The sequence below is a fragment of the Microtus pennsylvanicus genome, chromosome 7, assembly GCF_037038515.1.
Source record: "Microtus pennsylvanicus isolate mMicPen1 chromosome 7, mMicPen1.hap1, whole genome shotgun sequence".
In the NCBI taxonomy this organism is placed as follows: domain Eukaryota; kingdom Metazoa; phylum Chordata; class Mammalia; order Rodentia; family Cricetidae; genus Microtus; species Microtus pennsylvanicus.
The window spans coordinates 67,803,681-67,828,342 of NC_134585.1; the positions used below are offsets into that span (position 1 = coordinate 67,803,681).

At 40.2% G+C, this 24,662-nt stretch overlaps 1 protein-coding gene across 1 annotated transcript in view; it reads left to right on the top strand.

Moving 5' to 3' along the window:
- Window positions 1-24,662, top strand: part of Msh4 (mutS homolog 4) — a 54,313-nt gene that overhangs the window by 14,959 nt on the left and 14,692 nt on the right. The window contains exons 8-17 of the mRNA XM_075978961.1: window positions 130-197; window positions 2,815-2,889; window positions 4,456-4,520; window positions 5,799-5,968; window positions 7,685-7,821; window positions 9,384-9,487; window positions 10,321-10,445; window positions 12,553-12,753; window positions 21,329-21,447; window positions 22,699-22,827. Of these exons, the coding sequence (XP_075835076.1) occupies window positions 130-197; window positions 2,815-2,889; window positions 4,456-4,520; window positions 5,799-5,968; window positions 7,685-7,821; window positions 9,384-9,487; window positions 10,321-10,445; window positions 12,553-12,753; window positions 21,329-21,447; window positions 22,699-22,827 (1,193 nt within the window). The remainder of the gene's footprint in view (window positions 1-129; window positions 198-2,814; window positions 2,890-4,455; window positions 4,521-5,798; window positions 5,969-7,684; window positions 7,822-9,383; window positions 9,488-10,320; window positions 10,446-12,552; window positions 12,754-21,328; window positions 21,448-22,698; window positions 22,828-24,662) is intronic.

Here is a 24,662-nt window from a genome sequence, read left to right on the forward strand (position 1 = left end):
GGCCCTGCCTAAGTCACACAGACTTCCGTGTGGCGTAGTTGTCTTATGTTGGCTGTGCTCCTGCGAACAACCCAGAGCACCCTCTTTTTGATTGCTCTATGACGGTCTAACGCTCACTTTCTGTTTCAGTCATCTCAAGATTCCTGGATACGGAGCAGCTGCTTTCTGTTTTAGTTCAAATCCCAAAGCAAGACACGGTATGTGCTGCACAGCGCGTGCTCTATGTCATTGTGTGAGACACAGCTTGTGCTGTGGACAAACGTCCTGGCAGAGTATCCTCACTGATACCCAGAACAGCTTTATGCCTTAGGGGGCGACTTTTAAAACTTTTGCTTCATATTATAATGTGGTAAAAAGGCATCTTAGGTAGTTGAAGAATTAGTGTATTTAAACTAAACAAATATTTGCTCATATATATAATTTGTATATTTTTCAGGGGGTCTGTAGGGTCTTTCAATAACCTATACTGTTTACCTAATACATAACAAAGTTATGTTAGTTCATACATATATTCTTTATATATAAATACTTATATATATTTCTATATATAATTCAAGATAAACCAAAGAATATTTAATTGAATACATGTATGTTTGTGCACATATACTTGAAAAGGAGCTGTGTACGTTAGTATAACTTGAGTGTGATGGCTTATATTAATATTTGGGGAGTCTCCCTGTCTTTTAGAGAGCAGAGTGAGGTGGGAAATGTTTGCTGCTGACAGGCAGGAGTGAAACCTTCCTAATCCGGTCTGTGCAGTGGAGGGGAGAACCAGACGGCTCTGCAGTATGGCCTGGCAGTCATCTCTGCTCTATCTGGTCACCTTTGTGTGGAGAGTCATCCTTCCTTCCTTATAGCCTGGGAGTTCTCACAAGCCTGACCATTAGAACCTATACTCTGTAGGAAACTTTAACATCTCCTAAAATGGATGAGGTGTAATTCACAACTTTTATGCCTCTCAAGGACTTTGTAAACTATTAGCATACAATTGTTCACTATGTCCCCTTTAGTACCTCTGTTTCTGTGGAGTCTTGAGTGATGTGCTCTCATACCTGATTGTCAGGTAACTTGAATCTGTCCCTCCCTTCTCTGTGAGCAGATACTACAGGAAATACGGTAATTGTCTTCCTTAGTCTAAGACTAGTTTATTTCACTTAATATAATCTCCATTTCATTGATTTTCCTGCAAATTTCACTCATCACTGCTGAATAAGATTCCACTTCTGTCTCAGTTTCTTGGTCTGTCCTGCTATAGATACCAGGACTAAGACCACTTTTAGACACCATTGATTTCTCTCCTTCCAGTTTTCATGTTTCATTTGTTCTGTTGTTTGCTGGTCCCACCCTGAACATTGTAATGATGGGAGTGGAAGTCATTTGACAAAAACCCTTATTTTCTAAAATGGATAATTAGTGGCAAAATTGTTCACATTATGGATAATGCCTTAGCTATAGCCCATAATTTTGACTAGCTGTTGTGCAGAGACACCAGGGCCGAAGATTTCACTATTACAGGAGAGGGTAGTCAAGTCAGGGCCACACGGAGGCAGCAGGAGAGTGGAGAGGAGCCAGGGAAAGGAGAGCAGGGTAGAGCCTGTGACTTCAGTGCCAGCAAGTCCTTAAAGTAGGGCATCTCTGTGAGGTAGATGCTGAGGCTGGGGACAGGAGGACTTGGAATCTGACTCCTGTGCACCAGCACCAGCCAGACTGTGGAGGAGATGCGACAGCTTGCACTGTTAGTTTGGTTTTATGACTGGCAGATGCAGCATTAGTTGTCCGTCACAGAGGAGTCTTAACACACGCCAAATGTTTTATAACTTTACTTTTTTATTTAGGCCTATAAATCTATCTGCATTAATTTGTGTATGTAGAACTAACGGGTCATGATTTTTTCCCCAGATGGATTCATAATTGTGCTGTTCTTTTCCTGTTGAACTGTACTGAATTTGGCCATAAGTCCAGTTGTTGTATGTGCTGGACTCCATTTCTAGACTCCCACTATGCTACCTACACTTGGCCTCTCATCTTCTGCCCTCCTTCCCTCTACCGATAGTAACGATGCTTTATGCGGTTTTGGTTTACTTAGTTTTGATCTTCGGTTTAGTGTCAGGAATCCATTGTAAGAGAATATGAGACTACATCTTAGCAACTACAGACATTCATGATGTTTCTTGCACACTGGGTGTTCTGTTTGCAATCCAGGTCCTTTGTAATGAGAATTCAGGTGAGGGCACCTCAGAAATGAACAACCGCACATAAGTTCAGTGCATCGTAATTGTGACATCTTAAACCTGCGTCCTGTCGGTGTTAAATCTGCCCGTGCTCTAGAGAGTGTAGTTTAATTTCTATGAAGTTTAGCTATAACATTTTATATGCTATATTCTGAAAGGCTGTTATTAATTTGAGATTAATAATGTTGAAATTGGTAAAATTATTTTCTTGCCCAACAGGAACCAATGGGGGAAATTGTTCTGAGTCAGCTGGGAAGCTGAGATTGAGCCTGTTTACAGGAAGCTTTGTGCCCTCATTCAGTTCATGTCAGTCTCCTGACGCTGCGGCTACTACAGTCTAAACTGCACCAGAGTTGCTGCAGTAGAGTGAAAGTGGTACAGTGGTGTGACCTCTCACCAGATTCAGGAGACCAGTGTGTTGGGTTTACGGTGTGGCCAGTCATTTCTAACTGCCCTGTGGGCTGACATCCCAGCTTGACTGATTTAACACAGCTATGGGATTTTGTTGGTAGGAGTTGACCAAGAAAAAAACTTATCACTGTATTGAAATGAGGGCTGTTCACATTGTCTTTTATCTTGACAGGTTAATGCAGCTGAATCAAAGATAACAAATTTGATCTACCTGAAGCATACTTTGGAACTTGTGGATCCTTTAAAGGTAAATTCACATGTCTGTTGCACAAAATATATAAAGCATTATTTTTAGACATTTTCTTTAGAAAAAAGTAAACTTGGAAGTTGTCAGAACAGTGTATTTTGTCTCTTACATACGTGGACCATACATAGGTAAATGCACATTGTTGTCCGTACTCTTACTGACCCATTTAAAATAAGTTGTAGTATCTAATACTAAATCATGTCTTTCCTATGAGCAAGGATGTTCTCTTACATAACCACAATATATTTATCAGATTTAGAATGCTTAACAGTAATGTAACACTATTATTTATCTCCTATCCATTTTTCAGTTAATAATTTTCTCTGTAGTTTTCTAAAATGGTTCTCTCCATAACTATTCATTAATGTCTTTAAACTCTTTTAAAAACATTTTTTATTTATTGAAAAAAATTCATACAATATATTTTTATCTTGTTTTCTCCTTCTTCAGTTCTTCCCAGGTCTCCCCATCTCTCTACCCACACAACTTTATGTTCTTTTTCTCTTAAAAAAAAATCAGAAACAATAGCAAATAAGAAACACACACAAAATTCTCACAAAAAAGAAAACCAAAACAAACAAGCTAAAGACCAGATAAAACAAAAAGATGCCCAAACAAAGCAAAATGAGACACAAAAAAAAGTCTATAAAAATACTGTTGAGTTAGTTTTCTGTTGGCCAGCTGCTCTTGAGTTTGGAGCCTTCCTTGAGGTTAATATACCCAGTGACACTCCAGTGGAGAAAACTGATCTTCCCTTTGCTCGTGGGTATCTGCTGCAGATAGTGTCCTGGTCAGGGTAAGAGCTCACGTCCACCTCCTCAACCTGTGCAGTCCTTGTACATATGGTCTTTGTGAGTCCATATGTATGTCAGTACTGTTGTGTCCGGAACACCCTGCGTTATTGGCTCTTACGCTCTTTCCACCTTCTCATCTGTATTGATCCCTGAGCTGTGAAGGGAGAACTTTGGTGAAGACATCCCATTTAGGACTGAGTGCTCCAAAGACTCTCCCCACTCTCCTTTTGTGTTCTGACGAGAGCTGAGAGACCCTGCTCTATGGTGAAAGCAGTATGCCACCAGGAGTCATTTAATCGCTGTTTCTTTAGCAGAATAATAACATTACATCTCCCCAGGCCTGGAACTTATTTGGTAGCAGGTTCTTGCCCACTTCCTCAGTGTCAGGAATGGCTGTTGTCTCATGAAGTGGACCTTACATCCAAGTCAGAAAGCGCTTGGTCACTCCCATAGTGGTTGCTACCGTTGTGTCAGTATGTCTTATAGACAAGTCACTGTTGTAGGTCACAGGGCATTATAGATGGGTGATACTGATGACTACCTTTCTCCCCTGGTAGCAGATAGAGTACCTTCCAGTACCATGAATGCTGCTCAGTAGGGGGCAAACTTGTAGCTAGGCACCAGCTCAACTTCTCCATGCTCAGTGACACATGTAAGCATTGTTTTCAGCAGTAGATTAGTTTCTCAAACAACATTTGATCAAGTGTTAAATATGAAGTGTTGAATTTGAATAATGCCATGACTTGCTCACTTTTGATTTTGTTTTTTACAGGCCACCTTGAAGAACTGTAGCACACCCTTGCTAAGAGCTTACTATGGCTCCTTGGAAGATAACAGGTCCTGTCACCTGTTAAAGAGATTATACTTTTCTTCCCAAATACAACTGATCTTAACAATTGTGTCTTTTATAGAAAAATTATTTGATCTGCGAGTGGTGGTTAGTTGAGTTAGTTTTCTATTGGCCAGAATGAGACCCTCTCTCAAAAAAAATTACTCAAGATTCTTCAAAGTATCCATTAGGTGTCTTACAAGAGTACATGCTAATCCTGTAAGCACAATAATAGAACGGCAATGCAGTGCTATTTGTACTGACAGCCAGTGTTCCCTTTTAGGCCGTCCTCCATGGGGGCACTTCCTGTATCAACTACATCCTTCTTTTCTATGAAATCATGGAAGACCTAATGAAATTAAAAAAAATCCCAGTAGATAGGAATGTAGGGCAAGTTCTAAAAACAATTAACATTTTTTTCTTTTTAATAACTGCCTGCTCCAGTGGGTCTTCCTTCCTTCCTTCCTTCCTTCCTTCCTTCCTTCCTTCCTTCCTTCCTTCCTTCCTTCCTTTCTTTCTTTCTTTCTTTCTTTCTGTTTTTAAATGTACATTGGCATTTTGCCATGGATGTCAGGTTCCCTGGAACTGGAATCACAGACAGTTGTGAGTTGCCATGTGGGTGCTGGGAATTGAACCCGGGTCCTCTGGAAGAGCAGCCAGTGCCCTTAACCACTGAGTCATCTCTCCAGCCCCCAATAACATTGTTAATTATTAGCAATAACACCCTGGTTCTTGACCAAACAGGTTATAGGCTCAACAGTTGCCTTGTTGGGTGAAGAGCACCCTCTGTGAGGCCACATTCTGAACCTGATGGTCAGCCAGCTTAGTGCACTGTGATGTTCCAGAACAGCTGAGACTTGTGCAGTAATTGCTGTGCTTGGTAACTAGTGCTGGTGGGCTTCTGTTCCAGTTCCCGTGTCCACAGCATATGCTCAGTCATGTCTCCCTTCCTGAAGGGTCTCTGTGCCTTTCCTGAAGGGACCGGCATGCATATGGAATGAAGGCGCAGGCAGTCCGAATTTTGTATCATTTCTTTAGGGGTCAGGTTGTACTTGCAGCCATAGTGATCATGTGTAACGTGGGAGATGTTTCCATTAGCAAAGTTTAGTTTTATTTGGTGGTCTCATACTATTTTTGAGTATTCCTAACTGCAAAATAGTTTAAGTTGAGGCAATGATTGCTCTAACCTAGATAAATATAAACATTAATTAAATATTATAAAATAACCCTCAACAAAGGTTTGTGTTCATTAAACAGCTACTGTTTTCATTTTGTCTTAATGCTAGGTTTGGGCTAATACTTGACAAGATTAGAACAGTGATAAACGATGACGCACGGTACATGAAAGGCTGCCTGAACATGCGCACTCAGAAGTGCTATGCAGTGCGCTCCAACATCAGCGAGTTCCTAGACATAGCTCGGAGGACATACACAGAGATAGTGGATGACATAGCAGGTAACTGCTCCAGCATGTCTCACAGCTTTCACTAGTAAAATAGTTTATCACATGATTTCCATTTTTACTGGCGGTAGAAACTAGTGTTTGTGTGTGTTTACACCTTACTATATAATATATGGAATATATACTTTTAATATATATCTATATAACATAGTTATATAGATATATATATAATTTTATATATGTGCAGTGAGGCTAACACACATTATTCTTTAAGAAGCCTCCTTTAAAAACAATGATGTCACCAGATCTGGTGGCACACACCTTTAATCCCAGAACTCAAGAGGTAGAGGAAATATATCTTTATGAGTTTGAGGTCAGCCTGGTCCACATAGTCAGTTCCAGGCCAGCCTACATAGTAAGATCCTGTCTCAAAAGAAAAAGGGAGAAAAAAAATTGGTGATGTTGAAGTGTTACAGGGTGACCTACTATCCACCAGAAGTTGCTCGAAGAATGAAGACTATTGATACTAAAATGCTCCTGCCAGGGGCTGGCACCCGTTTTCTCAGAGGATGAGCATCTGGGAGCTCTAGTGATTGTTCAGCATGTTTGTTGGACTCCTGTAGCAAGTGAACACTGACCTGTGTCTGGAGTGGTAGTGAAAGGTGAAAGCAGCCAGCATGAGACAAGAGTGCCAGGTGTGCCGGCTGACACAGGCTAGAGCCGTTTGGGAAGAGGGAACATCCACTGACAAGCATGTCCCTACCATTTCCATGGTTGATGGTTGATGTGGGAGGGTCCAGCTCACTGTGGATGGCAGGTGGGCCTTGTTGCTATAAGAAAACAAGCCGAGCAAGCCGTGAGAGCAAGCACGGGAGCAAGTCATGGGAGCAAGCCGGCAAGACCTCCGTGGTCTTGGCACAGGTCCCACCTAGGGAACCTCCCTGAGTTCCTGCCCGACTGCCCTCAGTGATGGAATGTGACTTCAGAGCTGTCCTTTCTTCTTCCCAAAATTGCTTTTGGTCATGCTGTTTTATCACTGCAGTAGGAACCCTGACTAAGACAGAGTTAAAGGAAAAATTGTTAAGCAGACATGGCCATGGTAAAGATATATGTAACCTCAAGTGCTAAGTGAACTTTCTAGCCCCAAATGGTGAGACCATTGACAAATCAGGAGAGCCAGGAGGAGCTAGTATAGGAACACGTGCTGGTGTTTCACAAGGAATATTCACAATCAAGTGCTAAAGTAGAGGTACAGACTTAGAATTTAGTGTGTGGGACTGACAGAGATCAGAACTACATTCAGATTATCTGATATCTGTTTCATTTGGGATACGCTGGTGAGATCGAAGTTGCAGCAATTTGTGACTTCTGTTTTACTACGTAATGGAACTATAATATTCCTAATCAGAGATAAAGAGTTCATGTTCTTTCTTGTTTTAATTTTTACAATTTAGTTTCCTTTAAAAATACATGTCAGAGAATATCTTTTTGTTGTTTTCTAGACAGGGTTTCTCTGTGTAACAGCCTGACTGGCCTGGAACTCACAGACATCTACCTGGCTCTGGCTCCCAAGTGCTGGGATTAAAGGTGTGCGCCACCATGCCCAGCCAGAGAATATCTTCTTAAAGGATACTTACCTACATCTTTTGGACATTGAAATATTTTTACTCTTTAAAAAAACTAAAGAGTTTTCTGTTTGCATATAAAATAGTAAGTTAAAAAGCCTATGGCTCCACAGAAAATGCTTGTTTTTCCTGTTCCTGTGCCTAGGAATGATATCACAGCTTGCAGAGAAGTACGGCCTTCCATTACGGACCAGCTTCAGCTCTGCTCGGGGCTTTTTCATCCAGATGACTACAGACTGTGCTGCGCTCTCGAGTGACCAGCTTCCCTCAGAGTTTATTAAGGTTAACTTGGAGTATAAGGAAATGGCTGTGTAGGCGAAATTTTCCTGTTCCACACTCTCTCTCAAACACACTGAGGCTTATATTAATTATAAATGTCTGGCTAGCTCATTTGGTAGAACTTGAGAATCTTAATCTCAGGGTTGTGTGTTTGAATCTCACGTTGGGCACCATTTGTAGTAGAAGTTTCTGTCCATCAAGCCACTCCCAAGTAACCAACATGGAGACTTAATATTAATTGTAAATGCTCAGCCAATAGCTCAGGTTTGCTAGTGACTAGCTCTTACAACTTAACACATTTCTATTCAAATATCTATGTGCTTCTCTGAGGCACATGGCTTTTACCTCATTTTATGACTCTTCTGACGCTGCCCTTGCTCGTTTCATTATTCTCAGTTTGGCTTTTCCACCTAACTTCCTGCCTGGCTATTGGCCAATCAGCTTTTCATTAAACCAGTCTGAGTGTACAAGAGGATTATTCTACAGCGTGGGTGTTCCTGATTTTATGGAGTGCATTGGTAGACTTTCCAGCACTTCGTGAGTTTAGCTTCCAACTGTTTGGTATCCGGCGTCTCTGACGTGCTGATTGAGTAGCCACACCAGCACAATGACAGTCTTGAAGGGACAACCAAAGGACGCAAAGGCAAATTAAGAAACAAAGTCTACATCTGTTTTTGACAAACAAATTTAGAAAAATAATGAACTGTCTTTTGTTTAAAAAATTTTAACTTCATTGTTTTATGTGTGTGTGCACTTGGAGGTCAGAGGACATTGTGGGAATCAGTCCTCTCCTTCCACCATGTGGGTCCCAGGGATTGAACTCAGGTATCCAAACTTGGCCATAGGCTCTTTACCAACTGAACCATCTCATCTACCTTTGTTTTACATAGTTTTCCAGATGCGTTTTCATATTAAAGGTTTGCAAATTTCTGCAGAAGGAAATATATTTGTTTAGTGTTTTTAAGCCTGAGAACTGTGCCTTTTCCTGTGTGAATATCCACTCCTACTAGAGCCATTTTGGAGCAGTATTGTCATTTTTAATGCTCTGGGTTTTTTTGTTTTGTTTTTTTCTGCTTAGTGTTCAGATGTGTTTATATGTACACATGTCCCCGTTCATAGACAGATACATGTATACACAAACAGTGCATACAAACACTGTCTTACTAGCAGGGAGGTTTGGATGAGGTAGTTGTGGAGCTGGAGACGGAGGTTCAGTTAGAGGACAAGGACTGAGGAAGTCAGAGACCAAAAGAGGCGCACAGAGGGTCCTCCCTGTTGGTCATGCATGGTACCTGCGACTGAGATGTAGTCTTCCAACCTTTCTGCAAGGCCATTGCAAAACTTACCAACCAATTATACTGCAGAGATTGGGTAAATAATACCTCACTTTATCCTTGATGTAATCTTTTATTTTTCACAGATATTATTTAGAACTTTCTTTGTGACATTTCATCTCAGAAATTAAAGTGGTTAACCCAAAAACCTATTTTTCTGTCCTATAAACTGTGTGTTTTATCTCATATGCATGTACACATATCTTGATATTTGCTTTTAACTTCCTGCAGATTTCTAAAATGAAAAACTCGTACAGCTTTACATCAGCAGATTTAATTAAAATGAATGAAAGATGCCAAGAGTCTTTGCGAGAAATCTATCACATGACTTACATGTAAGAGCATTTGGTACTTGAATACTGAATTAAATTCATTTAATTTGAGGAACTATAATAGATTTAATTAATTGACTCTTTGTCTGATTAAAGACAGTTCATTTTCGAGTGTTAGGAAAGGTCTGCCATTATGTTGAGAAAGAGCGAGCCTCCTGGAAAGCTTGAGGGGACGTGGGGAAGACGGCTGCCTTCCCAGTCCTTCTGCCTGCGTGTGCCCTGAGGCGTGGAGCTCCTGCATGGGCTTGTTGTGGCCTTAGTTCAGCTCCTTCCTTTCCTGTGGTCTTGGCTTCTCACGCTCTGGTGTTTCTAAGGCAACATCATAATGGGCCCGACTCTGTCTTCTCATGAAACAGTGGCTTTGCAGACAGGAGAGAGACATTTGGGATTGGTGGGCTGAGGCAGAGGTGAAAGGTTAGGCTTTCAAAACAGCTTCAAATCTGGGACTTCAGGTACTATTAATATAATGTATATTTTGAGTACATATTCATCCATGAAAGGGAAAAACGTCCCTTGAGTGTGTTATATTATAACCCTGCTCATGAAAACCTAAATAATGACATGACTTGAGCATGACCGCATCTGTGTGTGTGTGTGTCTGGCTTGTTTCTGCCCCCCAAGTGCTGGGATTAAAGATGTGCACCACCACTGCCTGGCCATAGAGTGATCTTAAGCTGAAACATCGATACCCTTATTTTATCTAAAACGAGCCAACCAAGGAATAGACTTTTTGTGTAGTGTACAACTCATCTGTGAATATTACTCTCCTCACTAGATTAAATCCTGTGTCTTCTTTTGAAAAGCATCATCATGTCTTGTCCAACATGTGTTTTCAGGATAGTGTGCAAGCTGCTTAGTGAGATTTATGAGTACATTCATTGCTTGTACAAGCTCTCTGACACTGTGTCCATGCTGGATATGCTGCTGTCTTTTGCTCACGCCTGTACTCTTTCTGACTATGGTGAGTCACTTTCTTCGGAAAGAAAAATGAGACAACACTGAAACTTGTGTCTTATGCAATTTTATATAAGAGTGGTGAATATTTTACTTTTATTACTTGAAATATTCTTATCTGTGACACTAAGTAACACACAGAATGGAGATGTTTTTAGGGGCTGGCTAGATGGCTCAGTGACGAGGGTGAACTGCACCCATCTTGCTTGTAACTCTAACTCCAAGGCTGACACCTGGCCACCACAGGTACTGTGCTCACATGAACATAACCCAAACACAGGCCCACAAGCACATAATCACAATTAAAATCTTCAAAACATTTTTAAAAAGTTAAATTCAAATAATATTCATTAAAAATTGTCAAGTCAAAAAGAACAAATCTGAGGAATGTTTAAAGGTTTCCCAATAAGAAAAACTCTGAGCTGTCTCCTTGGTGATGCGGCTGTGGTCCAGAAGTTCTCTGAATACTCAAGGAAGCGGTGTCCTGAATGCTAACAGACAGTCTCCATGTGTGAGTTCTTTCTCGGCTCTGGGGCTCACCTGTAGACTAAGGCTAGGAGCTGTGCTGTGTACTGTCATCTCCCAAGTCTGTACAGAGTCTTCATACAGACGTGCAGTCATTTCCAGTGTCAGGTCAGCACTTGAGCGGAGCTACAGTTTATCAGTTGTTATCACACACCAGCATGCAAACATCTAGAACTAGTGTGTGGAAATTATGGCTGAATAACTGCACGTGCAACGATGTGAAAATAATTAGCAACAACATTTCTGATTTGTTACACTGATTAATTTTTAAGGATTAATTTTGTTTTATTTGTATGTATGAGTGTCTGAATGTATGTGTGTGCACCCTGTGTGTGCAATGCCCTTGGAGGCAAGGAGAAAGGATCAGGTGCCCTGCAACTGGCGTTACAATTGATGTGAGTCCCCTTGTGGAGATGGCTACTGAACGCAGATCTCCTGCAAAACTGGAAAGTGCCTGAGCCATCTCTTCAGCACCATGACAGTGATTTGTTTTCAAGGGACGTGTCTTACAAAATATTGTTTTATTTATATATTTCTAAACTTAAATATTAATAAATAATACCAGGTGATAATAGTAATAAATAGTTATAACAATAATCAACATTTACTTTTTCACTGCTATCTTATAGACTGAAATATTTCCTTTTATATCTTCTTTAGCGTTTTTGGGGTGGGGTTGTCCTTGTGGGAACCAGGTCTCAGGTTGAGTTAGTAAGAGCTGATGAGCGTTATCTTCATGACTGCTCTGCCTTACACGTGCACCAGATGCCCATGCGCAGTGCTGGCTTGGAATGCCGGATGCTGCATACGGTCAGCGGGCACTCCACCAGCTGAGCCATGCCCCCAGCCCAGGCTTCGCTACTTTAATAATCATTTATTAATTAGTAAGGAACTTTTTTTGCTCTATTTTATTTTGAGAAATATCCAAATTCTAAAATTTTAGTTGTTTTTAAAGACCTTTAATTTTTCTGGACAGTCCTTAATTTGTGATGAATGTTTTGAAGTTTATGCTTATAGTCCATCTCTTGGCGTGCAGTACTTTTGTTCCTTCTTCAGTTAGTGTCCATAGAGGTCTTTCTGTGAACCAATAAATAGATCTTTAGTACCCGGTTTTGTCCGTTTCAAAAACAAAGATTTTCAGGCATATTTTTCAAAGGGTGTGGACAGCAAATTGCTTGTATTTGGCTTCACTCTTTAATTACACCTCGCTGTGAACTTGTATGTTTGCTAGAGAGACAGTGATCCTGGTGCACTAAGCCAACTTCCCATCTATAGGACTCGCTGGTTATTTTGAAGATATTACCCATGGCCATATGGTTCTTTTTAATCTTGACAAATGGAAAATTCTATAAGTGTTTTGGAGCCCAGGGCACTGAAAAGAATCTACATTCTAGAGTTCTCTGGGCATAAGTAGAAATAATGAGTATACCCACTACAGTTAAAGATTTAAGAGTATGTTAGGATAAAATAGTTAACTTATTGTCTCAAATTGGCTTCATGAAATTACTAAGGTCAGCTGATATGTATGTGCCACAAGCTATGTAAGTATAAGTATACTCAGCTTTTAAAATCCTTATTTTTTTCTTCAGTCCGACCAGAGTTTACTGACACTTTAGCGATCAAACAAGGATGGCATCCCATTCTTGAAAAAATATCTGCAGAGAAACCTGTCGCAAACAATACGTATATTACAGAAGGGAGTAATGTTCTGATCATAACTGGACCGAATATGAGCGGAAAATCCACGTATTTAAAACAGATTGCTCTTTGTCAGATCATGGCCCAGATTGGTAAGTTACCCTTTTACTTTATGGTCACCAGTTGTGGTGGTTTGTGCAGGAATGAACCCATCGGCTCATATATGGTTGTAAACCTAGCCTTTAAACAGCTTGAGCCATCTCTCCAGCTCTAGGCACGCATGCTCGCACACACACGAATGTGTGATCTCCAGTTGGTGGTGCTGTTTAGGAAGAATTAGGAAATGTGGCTTTTGAAGGAGGAGTGTCACTCGGGGGTGATCTTTGGAGCTTCAAAAGCCAATGCCCTTTCCCAGTAATGTAAGGGTTGGATATACTCCAACACCATGCCTGCCTATTGCCATGCTCCTTACCATGATGCTCATAGACTCACCCTCTGGAACTGGAAGCCCCTGTAAGTGCTTTCTTCTATAAACTTCCTTGATCTTGGCGTTTTTCGTGGCAATAGGAAAGGAACAAAGACACTAAATCCTGAGTAGCTGATGTCTTTAGTGACCAAGTGAACTTTTCTAAACATTACAGCATTGGGCATAGAAATTTTCCCCTTAACTTGAAGGATACCAACAACAATTAGGAGGGAGGGGGAGACTGTCTGTCTCTCAAATATTTGCCACTGCTCCAAGCATTGTTATGGGTGTCTCAGGTACAGGCCTAACATAGCTCCTATCTCTAATAACTGGCTTCCCTGAGAACTGACCTCGGACATCAGAAGCCAGGCATAGTAGCTCACACCCATATCCCAGCACCTTGGAGGTGAGAGGCAGGGAGATCAGAGGGCATGTGCATTCTCACTTACAGATTTAGCCTGAAGCCCACCTGGGCTATAAGAGAACTTGCCTTAAAGAATTAAAAGAGAGAGTGGGAAGAGAAAGCAGGGTGGGGGACTCACTCTGCTGTATTCAAACATGGCTTTGCATGATTTGTATTCACTAGCCCTGATTCGACTCTTGTATGTATTACAGCATTGGGCATAGAAATTGTCCCCTTAACTTGAAGGATACAGAATGATCTAGTCTTCTTGATGCTAGTTGTTCAACTGTCCTAAGGTGTAAGATGGAATCTCAGAGTTATTTTGATTTCCATATCCCTGATGGCTAAGGATGTTGAGCATTTCTTCAAGTCTTTCTCAGCCATTTGCGTTTCCTTTGTTGAGAATTCTGCTTAGATCTGTACCCCATTTTTTTTTCTGAGACAGGGTTTCTCTGTTGTTTTAGTGCCTGTCCTGGAACTCCCTCTGTTGACCAGGCTGACCTCTATCTCTAATAACTGGCTTCCCTGAGAACTGACCATCTGTCTCTGCCTCCCAAGTGCTGGGATTAAAGGCGTGTGCCACCACTGCCAAGCTGTACCCCTATTTTTAAAATAGTTGTTTTTGTCTTTGTTTTATTTTTAAAGACTGGTTATCTATTATGTATACAGTGTTCTACCTGCGTGTATACCTGCACACTAGAAGAGGGCACCAAATATCATTACAGGTGTTTGTGAGCCACCATGTGGTTGCTGGGAATTGAACTCAGGACCTGTGGAAGAGAAGCCAGTGCTCTTAACCTCTGAGCCATCTCTCCAGCCCCTGTACTCCATTTTTAATTGAAAGTTTTTGTTGATGTCTAGTTTCTTGAGTTCTTTATATATTTCTGATATATCTCCTCTGTCAGATACGGGTTTGGTAAAAAACTTCACATTCTGTAGATTGCCATTTTGTCCTATTGGTGGTGTCCTTTTCCGTACAGCTTTTCAGTTCCACTTATTAATTGTTGATCGTAGTGTGTGCATTGTTGGTGTTCTGTTCAGGAAGTTGTCTTCCAGTGCCACTGCATACAAGGCTATTCCCAGCTTCTTTTCTTTCAGGCTCAGTGTTATCTGGCTTTATATTGAGGTCTTTGATCCATTTGGACCTACATTTTGTGATACATATGGATCTATTTGCATTCTGCTACATGCTGGCATTCAGTGAGACCAGCACCATTTGTTGAAGATGCTTTCTTTTCTCCATTGTATGTTTCTGGCTTCTTTATAAAAAATAATAAGGTGTTCATGCGTGTGTAGATTTATGTCTGGGTCTTTGATTTGATTCCATTGATCAATGTATCTATTTTTATGCCAGTACCAGGTGGTTTTTATTACTACAACTCTGTAGTACAGCTTGAAATCATGGATGGTGCTATCCCTTGGAGTTCTTTTATTGTATAGGATATTTTAGCCATCCTGGGTTTTTTGTTGTTGTTCTTTGTTTTTTCATAGAAAGTTGAATATAGTTCTTTCAAGGTCTGTAAAGGATTGTGCTAGAATTTTATGTGAGATTTCATTGAATCTGTAGATTGCTTTTCATAAGATAGCTATTTTTACTGTTAATCATATTGATCTGTGAGCATGGGAGATCTTTCCACTTTCTGATATCTTTTTCAATTTCTCTGTTCAACGACTTGAAGTTTTTATCGTACAGGTCTCTCATGTGCTTGGTTAGAGTTAACCCAATATGGTTTATGTTATTTGTGGCTATTTTGAAGGGTATTGTTTCTCTGATTTCTTTTTCAGACCATTTGCCATTTGTATATAGGAGGGCTGCTGATTTTTTTGAGTTAATTTTGTATCCAGCCACTTTGCTAAAGTGTTTATCATTGTAGTGGTTCCCTAGGAGAAATTTTGGAATATATATATATATATATATATATATATATATATAATGCAAATACTGATATTTTGAATTTTTCTTTTCCAATTTGTATCCCCTTGCTCTCCTTTAGTTGTCTTATTGCTTTAGTGAAAACTTCAAATACTATATTGAATAGATATGGAAAGAGTGAGCAGCCTTGTCTTGTCCATTTAATTTGATGTTGGCTGCCAGCTTGCTGTATATTGCATTTATTATGTTTAGGCATGTCCCTTGTATCCCTGATCGTTCCAACACTCTTTATCATGAAGGGGTGTTGAATTTTGTCAAAGGCTTTTTTTTAAGCATCTAATGAGATGATCAAGTGGTTTTTTTTTTCAGCTTGTTTATATAGTACATTACATTGACAGATTTTTTTCATATGTTGAACCATTCCTGCCTTTCTGGGATGAAGCCTACTTGGTCATGGTGGATGATCTTTTTGATGCATTCTTGCATTCAGTTTGCAAGTATTCTATTGAGTATTTTTGTTTTGTTTTGTTTTCGTTTTTGTTTTTTGAGACAGGGTTTCTCTGTAGCTTTGGAGCCTGTCCTGGAACTAGCTCTTATAGACCAGGCTGGCCTCAAACTCACAGAGATCTGCCTGCCTCTGTCTCCCGAGTGGTGGGATTAAAGGCATTCGCTACCATTGCCCAGCTTTTATTGAGTATTTTGCTTTAATGAACGAGGAAAATTGGTCTGTAATTCCATTTTTTTTTTTTTTTTTGGTTTTTCGAGACAGGGTTTCTCTGTAGCTTTGGACCCTGTCCTGGAACTAGCTCTTGTAGACCAGGCTAGCCTCAAACTCACAAAGATCCGCCTGTCTCTGCCTCCCGAGTGCTGGGATTAAAGGCGTGCGCCACCACCGCCCAGCTGTAATTCCATTTTTTGTTGAGTCTTTTATGTGGTTTGTGTAACAGGGTGACTGTGGCCTCATAACATGAATTTGGCAATGTTCCTTCTGTTCCTATTTTGTGGAATAATTTGAAAAGTGTTGGTATTAGCTCTTCTTTGAAAGTCTTGTAGAAGTCTGTGCTAAAACTGTCAGAACCTTGGCTTTTTTTTTTTGTTTGGGAGACTTTTAATGACTGCTTCTATTTCATATATATATATATATATAATAGGTGTATTTAAATTGTTTTTCTGATCTTGATTTAACTTTGGTAGGTTGTATATATATATATATAGATATTCATTTTAGATTTCCAATTTTTTTGGAGTACAGGTCTTTGAAGTATGATCTAATGATTCTTTTGATTTCCTCCGTATTCATTGTTAGGACCTTTTTGTTTCTGATTTTGTTAATTTGGATATTCTCTCTCTGCCTTTTAGTTAGTTTGGATAAGGGTTTGTCTATTTTGTTGATTTTTCTCAAAGAACTAACTCTTTGTTTCATTGATTCTTTGTATGGTTTTCTTTGTTTCTATTTTATTTATTTCAGCCCTCCATTTGATTATTTCCTGTCGTCTACTCCCTGGTGAGTCTGCTTTTTGTTCTAGAGCTTCCAGGTGTGCTGTCCAGTCCTTAGTGTGAGCTTTCTCACTTTCTTTATATATACACTCGTGCTGTGAACTTTCATTGTGTCCCATAAGTTTGTGTAGGTTGTACATTCATGTTCATTTTCAGTGAGTTCTAGGAAGTCTTTAATTTCTTTCTTATTTCTGCCTTGACTGAGTAGTCATTCAGTAGGGAATTGTCCAGTTTTCATGAGTTTGTAGGCTTTCTGATGTTTCTGTAGTTGCTGATATCCAGCTTAAATCCACGGTGGTCTGATAGGTTACAGAGGGTTATTTCAGTTTTCTTGTATCTGTTGAGACTTGCTTTGTGACTTATTATGTGGTTAATTTTGGAGAATGTTCCATGAGGTACTGAGAAGGTATATTCTTTTGTCTTTGGGTGAAATGTTTTATAGATATATTATGTCCATTTGATTCACAATGTCTGTTAGCTCTATTGTTTCTCTGTTTAGTTTTGTCTTGATGATCTGTCAATTGGTGAGATTAGGGTATTGAAGTCTCCCACCAATAATGTGTAAGGTTTGATGTGTGATTTAAGCTTCAGTAATATGTTTTTACAAATGTGTGTGCCCTTGCTTTGGGGGCATAGATGTTAGATTAAGAATTGAAATGCCATCTTGGTAGATTTTTCCTTTGATGAGGATGAAATGGTCCTCCGTCTCTTATGGTTAATTTTGGTTTGAAGTCTGTTTGTTAGACATTAGAATAGCCGCATCAGCTTTCTTTTTAGGTCCATCTGCTTGGAAAATCTTTTTCCAACCCTTTACTGTGAGGTAATGACTATCTTTGATGTTGAAGTGTGTTTGTAGTATACAACAGAAGGGTACATCCTGTTTTCGTATCCATTTGGTTAGCATGTGTCTTTTTATTGGGGAATTGAATCCATTGATATTGAGAAATATTAATAACCAATGATTGTTAATTCCTGTCATTTTGTTGTTGTTATTGATGGTGGTGGTGGTGGTAATGGTTGCTGCTGTTGTTGTGTGTGTGTCCTTTCTTTGAATTTTGCTGGTGTGAGATTATTTATTCCTGTGTTTTTGTGGGTGTAGTTAACCTCCTTGGGTTGGAGTTTTCCTTCTAGTACCTTCTGTAGGGCTGGATTTGTGGATAGGTGTTTTTAAATTTGACTTTGTCGTGAAATATCATGTTTTCTCTAACTATGGTGATTAAAAGTTTTGCTGGATATAGTAATCTGGGCTGGCTTCCTTGATCTCTTAGGGTATGCAAGTTGTCTGTCCAGGCCCTTCTGGCTTTTAGTGTCTCTGTTGAGAAGTTGGGTGTAATTCTAATAGGCCTGCCTTTATATGTTGCTTGGCCTTTTCCCTTGCAGCTTTTAATATTCTTTCTTCTGTATCTTTAGTGTTTTGATTATTATGTAATGTGGGGACTTTGTTTTCTGATTCAACCTTTTTAGTGTTCTATAAGCTTATTAGACCGTATAGGCCTGTTGTTTAGGTTAGGAAATTTTTCTTCTATAATTTTGTTAAATATATTTTCTGGATTTTTGAGCATGAATTCTTCTCCTTTCATTCCTATTATTCTTAGGTTTGGTCTTTTCATAGTGCCCCAGATTTCCTGACTGTTTTGTGTCAGGAGTTTTTTAGATTTAGCATTTTCTTTAACTGATGGGTCTATTTCTTCTGTTATATCTTTAACACCTGAGATTCTCTCTTTCTCTCTTGTATTCTGTGAGATTCTCTCTTCCTCTCTTGTATTCTGTTGGTGATGCTTGAGTCTAAAGTCCCTGTTTGCATATCCAGATTTTCCATTTCCATATTTTCTTAGTTTATGGTTTTTTTTATTGTTTCTGTTTTGATTTTCAGGTTTTGAATATTTTCCTTTACCTGTTTGTTTTCTCTTGGGGATTTATTGATTTCCTCCAATTTTTTGGCTGTCTTTTCCTCAATTTCTTTAAGGGATTTTTTTCCCCCATTTCCTCTTTAAAGACCTCTGTCATCTTCACAGAGTTGTTTTTAAGGTCGTTTTCCTGTGTTTCCACTGCTTTGAAATATTCAGGCTTTGCTGTTGTAGGATAGCTGGGCTCTAATGGCCGTATTGCCCTGACTGTTTTTGATTTTTTATTCTTACACTGGCGTCTAGGTGGTTTGGGGTGATTATAGGTCTAGGTGCTGATTTCTGAATTTATGTTTGTTGAATAGATATTTTGTTCCTTGGTTTCTGTTTCCTCTTTGATCTTCTGGTCTTTGAGGCCTGGATTTCTGTCTGGTGACATGGTCTCTGATCTAATAGGGAGTTTCTGTCCAAGTTGAAGGGTGGCTTTCTGGTAGCTGGCTTGACCTTTGGTACAGCAGGGGGTCTCCGTTCTTTTTACTGGTGTGCCCTGCACGGGGTGGGGGGAGCTGTCCCTGGGGAGATTGATGAAGTTGGAGGGCATGGGCAGTGGAATAGATCTCTGGGAACAGAATCTAGGGGTTGAGCAATTCAATTGGCAGACAGATCACTCACCTGTTCTGTCTGGTGTGGCCAGCACTCAAGCAGCAGAAATCTGACACAGAGTAGGTCTTTGGATATTTGCTCATCGTCTGAATAGTGACGGTCGGGGTAGAAATGCTGGCTGCAGTCATCCACCATCAGGTCTTGGCTATAAGCCACCATACCTGTTCCAGTGGCTAATCCTGAGTTCACTGTGCTGGGCACTTTGTTCTGCCCTGTGTTTATCACCCTAAAGCATGTCTTCTTCATGTGACTGATACTCATCAAGTATAACGAGCATTGTGGTGAGTGAACTAAAGCTCTGGGAGTTCTTTGTCAAGGATCTTAGCCTCTGAGAGGCAGTGCCCTCTTTCACATCCAGGCAGTATGATTCCAGGTCCTCCCCTAAGCTAGAACCTTTATTTTTATTTTTTAATTTATTTATTTATTAAAGATTTCTGTCTCTTCCCAGCTGCCGCCTCCCATTTCCCTCCCCCTCCCCCAATTAAGTCCCCCTCCCTCATCAGCCCAAAGAGCGATCAGGGTTCCCTGCCCTGTGGGAAGTCCAAGGACCACCCACCTCCATCCAGGTCTAGTAAGGTGAGCATCCAAACTGCCTAGGCTCCCACAAAGCCAGTACATGCAGTAAGATCAAAAACCCATTGCCATTGTTAAGCTAGAACCTTTTATAGAAGACAGAAACATAGCAAGTCACTCCTTCTTCTTGGAGGAGTAGTTTGTGTTTAGTTTTGTGACTTCTGGTCAAATTGTAGCTCTAGCACCTCACTGTTTACTTTCAGCACTATTTATTGTATGGCTGTAAAGTATTAGAACCTGCTTTAGTTTTGTATCCCTGCTGTGTGTGTGCTCTATGGATGATGTGTGTGTTCCATGCATGTATGTGTGCAGGTCCACACGCCCACATGGGAAAACTAGAGGATGGGGATGTTGGACGTCACCCTCTATCATGCTTTGCTTCTTTGTCTTGAAATAAGGCCTCTCACTGAACCAGAGTTCACTGTTTTGACTTGGCTGTCTTTGCTCCCTAGTGCTGGGGTTACAGGCACTGGCTTTCCCGGCTTTGTACATGGGTGCAGGGCACTCACATTCAGGTTTCCATACATGTGCTCCTACCTTCTGATCTCTCCAGCTCCTACTCTCTGCCTTTGAGCTAGTTTAAAAATGCAGTAGTGTGGGAGAGCTACGTCCTCAGAGCTCTGAGACCCTGACTCCCACACCCCTTGCTGTGGGCCACTCAGCCACTCAGAGGTGAGGGTGGGAAATGCCCCGTGAGAAGAGAGCAGGCTGCTGGCGCTGTTAGCTTCCTTCCCCTGTGGTCCTCATTCCTCAGCCAGGCCTCTTCTCCATCCTTCTTCTGCCCTAGACCCTGCACTAACCTTGCTTGCTTTCCTCCCATCACACCATTTTAGCTGCACAGGGCTCTGTGAGATACATTTTTCATCCTGATGTGCTTATTTTATCTTATGTTAGGATGATTTTCATGTCACATTATGTTAAAGGGTTGGTAACATAACTCATGTTTTTGGTTATATGTTTTATTTTCCTGCTTTGACACATTTCTTCATGTTTGCACAGACACATTATTTGTATCTTACAGTGGTTTTTTTTTTAATTACTTTGACCTTCATACACATTTCCTTCAGATTTCTTTTATGAGCTTCACATGCATACCTTCAAAGTTTCTCGCTTGCATGTTGTTTTTCAGTTATTTCTATGACCTAATCATTTATGAAGCTTAAAGTGATCTCTTTCTGATGTAGCTGAGCATCAGATCAAATACTGTCTATCCAATTTGGGTTTCTAATAACTTTGTACGACAGGTCTATTTCCTGTCTGAGAAAGGGGGTTTAAGTGCCAACTTGTGCTCTGTGATTCCACCTACATAACTCTGCCCAGCACATGGTCCCACCTCAGAGCTAAAGCACAGTGTTGGTAGCGTCTGGTTTCCTAAAACACTTCCGTTACTCTGCCTTTTATTTCGCAGGCTCGTATGTTCCAGCAGAATATGCCTCCTTTAGGATTGCTGAGCAGATCTTTACGAGAATCAGCACTGATGATGATATTGAAACAAATTCATCAACATTTATGAAAGAAATGAAAGAGGTAGCTGAACAAAACTCCCCCTGTATTAAAAGCATTTTAAGTATCCTGGCATCTAGAGTAGCTGGTGCACTTTAGATCCCGAGAGCCAGAGGGCAGTCAAAGACAGCTTCTCGGTGTGCCAGTGTTGGCAGCTCTAGAGGGCTAATGTGGGTTTACATGTTTCTGTGTGGAACAGCTGACTTTTCAGAAGGCCGTGGCTGCTTTACATGGAAGTGACTGCTCTTCTTTGGCTGGGTTTTACTATTACATACCATTGTGTTAGAAGACTTAGATTCCTTGTCTTTGCTTTGTAAACAGGGAGAATGAGAATGCTCATTTCCCATCAAAGTCTGTCCCCTTCTGTTCCTGATATGAGCAAACACCAGCTCTGTTTGAGGCTAAGGGAAGTAAGCAGAGTTCTGAGGACATCTGCATTTGGTATCTGCATGTGTTATAGAAAATGGGTAAATAAACATATCATTGTGTAGCATGTATAGGATGCATGTGTGGATTCTAGCAATATTCTATGTAATGAAGGTAATATGTTTTATTTTATTTTTAATTTATTTTTGAGAAAGGGTTTCACTATATATTGCCATCCCAGACTGGTCACAAACTCAAGGAGATCCACTTGCCTCTGCCTTTCCAAGTGCTGTCATCATAGCTGTGTGCCACTGTCCAGGAAGTGTGTCTCTTGACTAGATCCCTTGTTCCATAAAAAGCTACTACGCTATAATATGACGAAGTGAAATTCTGTATTTTAGAAAGAGGATGATATTCTCCAGAAAGATTTCTATCAATTTAAGTTTTATTGTTTGTTGGTCATGGATTTAAATTATTTAAATCAGTGTATTTTTCTTAGTACTTGTTCTGTTTTTAGCAAATCTAAGTAAGTTTTGGAGTAAATAAGTTTTGAATTGGTTTTCAACATTTTATGGTAGTGCTTGGTCATTTGTGGAGAAGAAAATGACCACTTTGTGTTTTAGTTAAGCATTTAATTCACTGATTTGCTTCTCTGTGTTGTGGATGCCATTTGTTTTGTTATCTCATACATATGTAGATGTCTGCCTTTACATATGGGTTATTTGGGTGGAATTATTAGTGATGAGATTTTCTGAAAGAAAAGCAGTGTGTTATTTTCTGCTCAGCAGGATTTCTCTATTAAAATACATTTCAAATAGATGTACTAATAAAGAGACCAATTTCGCTTCTTTTTTAGAAGATTGGCATCAGCTTGGTTGCAATGAATAGTATTAAAATTATGTCTTCCAGATAGCATATATTCTGCATAATGCTAATGACAAGTCACTCATATTAATTGATGAGCTTGGCAGAGGCACTAATACAGAAGAAGGCATTGGAGTCTCTTACGCGGTCTGTGAGCATCTGCTGAGCATAAAGGTTTGCCTCCCTGTTCATTCTAAACCGAGTGTCATACCTGGAACATGATTGGATCTTGTCAGCACCTGCAGATAGCCTTATCAACAATTTTGGCTAGAAAATGCACACAGCATTTTTGTTTTATTTGTATTGAAAGTAGAAATAATTACTGGTGTGTATACATGATACAGACAAGGAGTAAAATTGAGAATTACAAAGAATGCAAAAGTCAGTTGACTTTTATTTAATCAAACTGAATAGCAAAATATGAAGATATTTTCAGAGTTGTTTCCACATATAATAATGTCTGTGACATCATAGAAGAGCATATGGAACTGAACATGTTAGGTAATACACAGGAAATACACATTACCTACTGAAAGAAAACAACATCCTTTAGAGAAAAGAGGTTTTCACAAATTATGTAAAAAGTAATTTTGCAAAAAAGCTACAAAAATTAATTTTGCTCTATTATCAAGCTAATTTGGGAAATTATTTCTTAGATGATCACTCAAAATATACACAGATATGAGAAATATAAAAAACACATTCTCATGATTAATATACCCTAAAATGTCCATAAGGAGGTTTTTTTATCTTAAATAAGAGCTCACCAGTTATAAACTGTAAAAAATGTGGAGCTATTCTAGTTTAAATAAAGCTGTGACAAGTCAGAAGTGATGTTAATACACAGTATTTTATATATGTGAACAAGATGCATGTATATACTTAAGACAAAAAGCAAATCAGCATTTGGGATGGTATTTGTTTGAATCAGTCTGACTAACCACAAATGCTGGACAATAGCCTGGACATTATTTGGAGAATGTCTGTGGGGTGTTTCCAGAAGTGAGCGTCTGAACTGTAGATGATGGGCACGGGCCCTGTGCAGTCCTGAGAGCCTGAGCAGATCTCAAATGCTGACTCTCTCCAGCACTGAAGAACTCATCTGGCTGCTGTTAGTCTACAACACACTCTACACGTCATATCTGAATCGAAGCCTGGTGACATCACAACTCCCCAGTCTTTAGCTTACCAACTGCGGGTTACAGAACTTGTTAGCCGCTGTGACCATGAGCCAAGTCTCTGTAATGAGCATGTGTGCATGAGCACAGTGAGCACAATGAGCACACATGAGCACAATGAGCACACATGAGCACAATGAGCACACAGCACACATGAGCACAATGAGCACACATGAGCACAATGAGCACAATGAGCACACATGAGCACAATGAGCACACATGAGCACAATGAGCACACATGAGCACAATGAGCATAATGAGCACACATGAGCACAATGAGCACACATGAGCACACATGAGCACAATGAGCACACATGAGCACAATGAGCACACATGAGCACACATGAGCACACATGAGCACAATGAGCACACATGAGCACAATGAGCACACATGAGCACAATGAGCACACATGAGCACAATGAGCACACATGAGCACAATGAGCACACAATGAGCACACATGAGCACAATGAGCACACATGAGCACAATGAGCACACATGAGCACAATGAGCACACAATGAGCACACATGAGCACAATGAGCACACATGAGCACAATGAGCACACATGAGCACAATGAGCACACATGAGCACACATGAGCACAATGAGCACAATGAGCACAAAGAGCACACATGAGCACACATGAGCACAATGAGCACACATGAGCACAATGAGCACACATGAGCACAATGAGCACACATGAGCACAATGAGCACACATGAGCACAATGAGCACACATGAGCACACATGAGCACACATGAGCACAATGAGCACACATGAGCACAATGAGCACACATGAGCACAATGAGCACACATGAGCACAATGAGCACA